This window comes from Mesitornis unicolor, unplaced genomic scaffold (assembly GCF_000695765.1).
Source record: "Mesitornis unicolor isolate BGI_N332 unplaced genomic scaffold, ASM69576v1 scaffold14712, whole genome shotgun sequence".
Lineage (NCBI taxonomy): Eukaryota > Metazoa > Chordata > Aves > Mesitornithiformes > Mesitornithidae > Mesitornis > Mesitornis unicolor.
The window spans coordinates 2,441-11,081 of NW_010168610.1; the positions used below are offsets into that span (position 1 = coordinate 2,441).

The following is an 8,641-nucleotide window of genomic DNA, read 5'->3' on the forward strand; positions in this document are numbered from 1 at the left end:
ATGAAAACATTACCCTCTCAGGCTGATTAAAAAGATTTTATCTTCCCTATGGCAGTTTCATGGCTTCCTTGTGTAGGATTCTGCAGGCAATCTGAGGGAAACAGCAATGGCACAATATCAAGCCTTCAAGCATCTGTAATTTCAGTTGCAGAAACCACACCATCGGTCTCGAATCAGCCATCCAGAAGCATCACCTCACTACAGTGAGGGAAGAGAGACAAACACCGACGGAGCGTTGATAGCAACAGGGTTTTATTCAGTATTTTAATTTTTGTATTAAAAAAAAGGTTAAAATCATAAATATTCGACAGGCTAGGAAAACAAACGGATGCACCATGCTGACTTAAAACACATTTCCTTGCATTCTCAGTTGTTGAAGTTGCAAGATGAGCAGCGGGTAGGTTTGGTCCCAGGTGGGGAATGCCAGACTGCTGAGCTTGTGCGCTTGTAGTAGCGAGGCTTGCTCTTGCCAAAAATATCTTCCAGCTTTGGGCTTGGAATTTGTCCAAAGATTTGGTCAATATCCATTGGATGATAGTATTGGTGTATAATAGCTTGATTGAGCTGAGACCCTACGGAAAGGAGAGGCAGGCTCACTATAAATAAGTTTTCAGTGCCCTCTCCCTCTCAGCCTGCAGGACAGTTCTTCTTCTTCCCCACCTGAACCATTACCTGTACAGTGAGTTGTTTTAAGTTACTCAGCACACCAGACATATGCCAAACCCACCACACCTTGGTTTCCCTCAAAGGAATGGGCTGCCTTGTTACTCCTGAGCCCAAACTGTTCTCCTCACACCCTTGGATCCAGACGCATGCATGGAGGTCTCTGGTTTAACTTCAACACAACAGCGCTTGCAGGAAAGCGGCTCCAGTTGCCCTCACCGCTGGGAGCCAGCAGCTGCCAGCACTGCCAAAGCCTCACATGCTCCTGGACTGCACCAAGTGAATCTGGAAAGCTCCAACTTTCCAAGGAAGGAATTGCAGGAAGCCAAACCAAACTCAGCACCTACCATCAGCCCAGGCAGGGACAGGCTTCCGAGGTTCGTTCTCATCATCCGTGGAGTCATCAGTGTTCAGATCCATCCCGTAGTTATTTTCATTTACCTTTGGGGATCTGGACTCCTTTGCACCCTTCAGGGGTCCCAAGCAAGATGTGGAGACAGATTTCTGAAACCAGAGACAGCACTGATTTGAGTGGGAAGCAGATCTTCCAGCCTGGCAGTAGAGCTGGCCTTGCCAGGGCACGCTGACCACCAAACCCACGCCCCTCCAAGTTCTGCCACCCTCCAGATGAGCAGACAGTGCTAAGATCCCAGCTTAGACCCCACCACAAGATGCTGTTCAGGTATTTAAGCAGGGCCCTCACGCTCAGCATAGAGTTACAAGTTAAGGGGTGAGTTCCCAATGCCATGTGCTGGGCAAGGAACTTACTGCAAAGGGAAGGCAGCCAGAAACAAGAGCTGACAGCTGCCTTTCCAGAGCAGCACATCATTCACACTCATTTTCATCCCTTGTTTGAAAAACAGGAGAGGCAGAGAGGTCACCTACCTGTGCACGGCAAGCCTTTGATCTACCTGTTAACTGGAACATCTACAGTATTCCTACCTGACAGGTAACCTGGAGTGAAATTTCAGTAAGAGTCAGATGTGCTTAAATCCTTTTGGCTTTTTTTTGTTGTTTTTTTTTTTTAGACTGAATTTTGCTTTGAAACCACATCCCCCCGACAGCCAAGCTGTAGCACAGGACTGCGCACTGCAGCAGGGAATGCAGACCACAGAGCTGAAACAGCCACTCGACTCCCTGCAGCTTCCATGCTGTCAGGAAGAGCCTGGCAGTACCTGGGCAGGAAAAAAACCAGGGCTCTGTCTCATGTTGAAGCTGCAGGTCAGGACAGCATGAGTCAAAGCTCAGAAATCCATCCTGGCATAGTGGTGAGGAGCAGGGATGACTGGAAGACCCACAAGTCATATGCAGTGCAAGAGTACCTGGAGGTGCTGACCAGAGAATAAACCAGGAAGGCAGCCCTAAAATTCTGCAGGGCTCTTTGCACTGAGGGAATGCAGAAGTGTTCACACATCTGTACAAATACAGGACCTGTCACTGTGCTCCATGACTCGATAACGACTTAACCCTTTCCCTCTCCTGTTTTCTGTAGGAAAACCTTAGAAGAACACACCATGTATGTCTACGCACTTGGCTTTTGCACACATGGCTCTATCACTGAAACCCTTTCACATATTTCATGGTAGATCTGGTTTTCATTCTCTAGAGTTACAACATGAGTCACCCAACAGAGAACCCCAGCAGGCAGAAGAAGAGCCAGCCAGCCCCAGCACAAGAGAGTTTACCGGCCAAGGCTGTACTCGGATCTGTTTGACTCTTTGAGCAGCTTTTTCTCCAACCCTCCAGTTACCAGCCCCAAGCAGCTCCAATTCAAACAGGCTCCTGGGGGCTCAGCAGCAGCAGCCACGGCTGCTCAGAGCCACTGCAGGCCAAGCTGAGGCCTCGTGAGGTGCTGCCATCCTGTGGCCATTGCCAACATCTCCAAGAGAAAACCTTGTTTTTCCTTCAGGTTCCCTCAGTGCCGAGCTCTCGGCCAAGCACCCGAGCAGACAGACACCCCCATCCTCTGCACAGATGCCTGTTAAACCCTGACAGCCTACACTTGAGGATCTCATTTCCTGCTCCATCAGTGATAGATAATAAATCTCCAAGGCTGGCTCCAAACCACAGGAGCCACTTAGGCACAACAGACTCATTTTATTTGAGGGCTCTGCTGGAAGCAGGGCTCACCTTTACAGTTTTGCTGAGCCATGTGCCAGAGGCAGCAGTCAGTGCTTCTGGCTGCTTGATTTTTCTCTCCTCTCTCAGCTGCTGCTGGGGCTCCTGCAGACCATCTTCCTTCTGTTAAGATGCAAGAACTAAGTCATTCTTCATTCATGTTCACCCAAGCAAAACAACCAGACTATCTCTGGAAACAAGCCAGATTTTCAAGAGTCCTTGCAAAAAAAATCCTCAGTCTCTCTACATCTTCTGTAGAAGAAAAAGAACCAAACTCAAGACTCAAAGATAAAGCAAGTCCTGTCTTTGCTCAGATGCAGGTCAACAAGGTCTCTAGAGCCCACACTCACCTTTACTGCTTTGAGCCAGATATTAGAAGCCATGGCAATGGATTCTGGTTGCTTGTCTCTCTTCTCCTGCCCAGGCAGCTGGTGCAACACTTTTGGGCTCTCTTCCTTCTAATAAAGAGACAAAAAATGTTTCACTGCTTAGGCTCCTTTTCAACCCAGCCCCCTCTTTCCAGGAGTTTCTCCTCCCGTACTACTCAGTAGGGAAGAGCCAACAGGAAGGCAAGAGCTGCAGGCACTGAATTATATTGAATTTGTCTCATCTGTAGTAGCTTTGCTGCAGCTCGCTCCAGCCCAGTTGCTGGTAACATATGAAGAATTCAGACCTTCATTAAAATTATATAGGAGTTTGAATGTCATGGACCGAGTGAGTAAGAGCAGCAAGAGCAGATCAAGGAGGATTTTATCTTTAGGAGGAACATTTGAGGGTTTGATTCTTTACTAATGAAGAAGGCAGAAGAAACAGTGATGTTAAGAGGGGAGAGAGGGAGTGGAAAGAATGTGATACTGTGATATTTTGAGACAAACAGCCCTGATTTTAAGCCACAACATTCTTTGTATCAGTGCAAATTAAGTTATGTGAAGCCACATGATACCTGAGGTTTGTTATGGGGACCACATCCTCCAAATACAGTGAGTGAAAGTAGAAAAAAAAATCTCTTACTAATTTCCATATTCATTTAAGTATCAGTGAATGCCATTTGGAAGTGTTCTTCAAAGTGCCATTGTATGGCTGTCATCCATCTCGTGATGGGGCTGAGCAGGCTCACCTGTTAACAAAAAAACCCCACTCAACCCCAATTTTGTCAACAGAGTTGGCTTATCCTTGCACAACCCCCAGCTTCTTACAATAACATGTTTAGCTCGTCACCAGTTTTATTGTATTGGTTCCTCTAAATGACGTAACAGTAAACGTTAAAACCTTCAACAGTAACACAGCACTTAGAAAACAAGTTTGATTTTAAAATCAGTTTGTATCGTATGCCTTACTAGTTTACAACAGAGAAGGTGTTCCAAGACCACAACTCCCCACCTTTATGCTTTTCTCAGTAAGTGCTGCCAAGTCCAGCCGTGGTTGGGTGTCTTTCTCTTTCCCACGCTGTTTGTAAGCCCTGGGGAAACAAAACTATAACTTAGTTATAGAGGAAAGCACGTCTGCCCACCCCCCAAGCATTCTTACAGCCTCTTGCTTCAGCATCCCAAGCCTTTGGGACAGTCTGACACTCACACCAGTCTCCCAATAGCAGTGATGCTATTTGTATTTACTGCTTCACCACATCTGCTGCCAAGTCCCCTCTAGGACAGAAACAAGCTAATACCTCTCCTTCACTTGTTCCACCTGTTGATGCTCCATAAGATTTTTCAGTTCCAAGACTCTCTTTCCTCTTTCTTTTACTTCATCCTCTCTCCTCTTCTGCAGTGGTTCTTGCTGCTCAAATTCATCTTCCTCCTGAAGAAGCAAAAAAAGAAAACCCTTGTAACCCTCCAGCTCTAGTGAGGAAAGATCATGGAATCAGAGTGGTTTAGGTTGGAAGGGACCTTGGGACATGGGCAGGGACACCTCTACCAGCCCAGGCTGCCCAAAGCCCCGTCCAACCTGGCCTTGAACACTTCAGGGAGGGGGCATCCACAACTTCTCTGGGCAACCCAGGGCCTCACCACCCTCACAGTACAGAATTTCCTCCTACTATCGAGTCTAAATCTCCCCTCATCCAGTTTAAAACCATTCCCCTCATTCTATTGCTACTTGCCCTTGTAAAAAAAGTCCCTCCCCAGCTTTCCTGTAGGCCCCCTTCAGGAACTGGAAGGCTGCTATAAGGTCTCCCCAGAGCCCTCTCTTCTCCAGGCTGAACAACCCCAAGTCTCTCAGCCTATCCTTGTAGCAGAGGTGCTCCAGCCCTTTGATCATCTTCGTGGCCTCCTCTGGACCCACTCCAGCACTTCAATGTCCTTTTTGTCTAGGGGACTCCAAAGCTGGACACAGTACTCCACGTGGGGTCTCACCAGAACAGAGCAGAGGGGCAGAATCACCTCCCTCGATCTACTGGCCACAATACATTAAGAGTCTGTAGTGTCACAAGAAGCACAGTAAAGGGATACAGGGAGTAAAAAAACCCCAAACAACCAAAACCAGGAAACTTCTTCAAATAACATGCTTCACCTATCACACCATCAGCTTTCCAGTAACCACATCCTCCTTTCCCGTTTCTTTGTCTTTCTTTTTTCCTCCCTCCCCTTTATATTTAAAAAAAAAATTAAAATTTAGCAGCTTTAGAAAATAACTTGCTCCCTGGAAGTAAATAAAGTTAAAAAATTTGAAAAGTTACTCCTGGGGAGCAAGTGGATTTCTACTGCTGCACCAGACTTACTTTTAATTTTCTTTTCATACTATTACTATGCTATATACACTACTACCCCGCTATACACTCACTACACCTGTATACACTACCCCATCCCTAATTATTCACTAATACCTAATGATGCAAACTAATTAATTACGCAAATGAGGGGGTTTTTTCTCCGCCACAAACACCTTTCCACACAAATCACCAAATATTAAAATTAAAATCACAATTAAACAATGACATTGAGATTGAGATTGGGATTAGGATTGAGATTGGGATTAGGATTGAGATTGAGATTGGGATTAGGATTGAGATTGGGATTAGGATTGAGATTGGGATTAGGATTGAGATTGGGATTAGGATTGAGATTGGGATTAGGATTAGGATTGAGATTGGGATTAGGATTAGGATTGAGATTGGGATTAGGATTAGGATTGAGATTGGGATTAGGATTAGGATTGAGATTGGGATTAGGATTGAGATTGGGATTGGGATTAGGATTGAGATTGGGATTGAGACTGGGATTAGGGATGTCCTGGCAAAGCCCCTGAGCAAAACCCAACAGCCTACCATATACTGTACTGTAGGGCCCAGCTCTAATTATCTGAAACCAGAACTGAACAGTCACACTGGTGCTCTAATTACTGGGGAGGCAGAACAAGAGAGGAAAAAGTCTCACTGTGAGAGCACAGAGGAACCCAGACAACAGCCAAAGCTGCTACTCCAGCCAGGAAAGAAGAGCTTTACAAAGCTTGCAAACTCCTCTGCTTCAGCTCATGTTCTGCTTCACTCCCACATTGCTGACTCACTCAAGTCACATAGATACACATTTAAGCAACTGCAAACGGCTTTGCCATTCTTGTCCAACCAAGGTACTGAGGAACTTGCTGACTTGCTGATACATGACCTCTGTGCTCTTCAGGACAACAGAAGTAAACTGAGAGCATCTGAAGATGCAACACATTCACTTCAAATTCAGTTCCCTTCCAGATCCTCGACCGATCCACCTCTGCTCACCTGGCTGTCAGCTTTGATTCCAGCAGCCTGTAAGGAGTGAGCTGGAGCAGAACAACAAAACTTCAAGTCTGGGACTTGCAACAGGGCAGTTGCACACTGAAAATGGCTGGAATTCAACAAGACGCATGTGATAGCGTGGCTTGGGAAGATGGAAGGAGATTAGCAAGATGCTCAGGTTTCAGAAGTGTCATGGGAAGGTCAGGCATAAATATAGGCACAACATTGTAATGAGGCAGAATGGCAGTAGTTACAGCTGAAAGCTCTGTGACAGACATACTTCTGCACTTTAACAGCGCACCCTTCAGTTGTTCAATTTATTATGACCCAGAGTCATACTGATAGCTGGATTACAGACGTCAGTGTGCATCTGTTTATGGGATTGGTAGCCACCAGATGCATAAGCAGCAAATGCTTTGAGACAACCCGTGCTAGCTGTACCGAATTCTTACCTTCCATGGCCTGCCTACCAGTTAGGCAGCCTCTCCTTTCTGTCCCCACAGGTACCCTTGTGTTCAAACCCAAGATCAACGTTCTAGACAGAAATCTCACAGCATGGACCCAAAAATCCCTGCAGCAGGAGAGGCAGTAACCTCCCCATCCCACCTATCAGAACAGCACATGGGCTCCCTACTGCTCCTTTTGTTTCTTATGCACAGGAGGGACTCAAAGTTGCTCTTACCACCTTCAGTGCTTTCTGCTTCTGTGCATCAGCTTCTCCATGTTTCTTGGACAGTTTTTTCTTGCTCCGTTCCTCTGCCACTTTCTCTTCCCGCACTTGCGAGAGGCGCACCTGAGAAAGCCACATGCATCTGCTCCACCATCCTCAAGGACCCAACTCACAGCCGTGTCCAAATTGAGGATGGGGACTGCTTCTGAAGCCTGTGATATTCCAGGTCCTCAGGAGACTGAGAACCCAGCACCCAGCAAGAGGCACACGTGCATTGGATTTAGCACCAGCCTTGTGCAGTAAGTCCACCACTTACAGCAGGCCACGTGAAAAGAGACACCCATAGCTTGGAGTGACAGGACAAAGCAGCACAGAGACCACTACAACCTCAAAATACATGCCACCATCCCGTAAGCAATTCTCTGCAGAACAAGGGGATCTAGCATCTGGTTTCCACTTTGCCTGCAATGCTGTTGACTAACTGAACTGCAGCATGAACTGGGAATGTGAAAGCTAACTGAGCCCCAGAGACACAGTTCCCTCACCCAAGCAGTTTGTCCCAGCAGAAGCACCAGCATGACTGCAGCAGCAGACCACACAGGGCTGGGTGTGCTTCTGAATGCTCAGGTTCTGAGAAACTTGAAAGGAGCACGATTCCTTTGTTTTTTAAGGCTGACCTCTTTAAGCGCACTTTATTCCACCCCCCAAAATGAGCAAGCATCCTTCTCCCACAGGCTGCTTAGGGCTCTGGGTCAGTCAGGAACAGCCTCTCTCAACCCTGCAGAACCTGCACAGTTGTACATAAGCACCAACACCGTCTGCACGCAGCCATCAACAGCCCATCCTAGCATGCTCTTCATCTTCTACCTGTCCTCAAGGGAGGGCTAAACAAAGCTTTAACAAACATGATACAAACACACCCAGAGCCAAGTCTGCTAGTCATGAGCATCCCTTTCATGCTTGGTAGCTATTCTTTCCCAACACAACTTTGCAACCCCTTTGGCTTCGCTGCCTGTAACGTTCTGTACAAACAGTTCACTGAGCACGCACTAAGCAGTGTAAGGCTGTCTCATCTGCAGCGCCTATTCACAGGACAATCAAAGGATGCCGCCACATTCCTTGAACTCAGAGAACCCTGAACACTGCATGTTAGGACAGGAATGTTTAGAACCACTGCAGAGGCATGGAGAACAAAAGCCTGCTCTTGTTTGAGTGTTTCAGTGCCTCTGATGCAGACTTACCCACCACCTATTAGTCACCATCAGCAGCCATCCTGTGCTTGCACATATCATGCCAGCGGCCTGTTTGCACCCTCTTAGTACAGTGACATTATCTCAGTGAGCTGTGAGACTGAGCGGTCCAAAGCTTGGTCAGCCTTCTTACCTTTTCATCACTCTGTAAAATCTTCTGCTCCATCCGTTTTTTCTTCTCTTCTTCCATTTGTTCCACCCGCTCCCGAGCCTGCAGTGCCTTCCTCATACGCT

General features: G+C 47.0%; 1 protein-coding gene across 1 annotated transcript in view; it reads right to left on the reverse strand.

Annotated features, from left to right (window-relative positions):
• Positions 1-366: 366 nt before the first annotated feature.
• INCENP (inner centromere protein antigens 135/155kDa) overlaps positions 367-8,641 on the reverse strand; it is a 19,090-nt gene continuing 10,815 nt past the window's right edge. Inside the window, 8 exon segments of the mRNA XM_010179076.1 lie at positions 367-572; positions 1,011-1,167; positions 2,794-2,904; positions 3,132-3,239; positions 4,162-4,240; positions 4,448-4,578; positions 7,170-7,280; positions 8,541-8,639. Coding sequence (XP_010177378.1) covers positions 367-572; positions 1,011-1,167; positions 2,794-2,904; positions 3,132-3,239; positions 4,162-4,240; positions 4,448-4,578; positions 7,170-7,280; positions 8,541-8,639 — 1,002 coding nt within the window.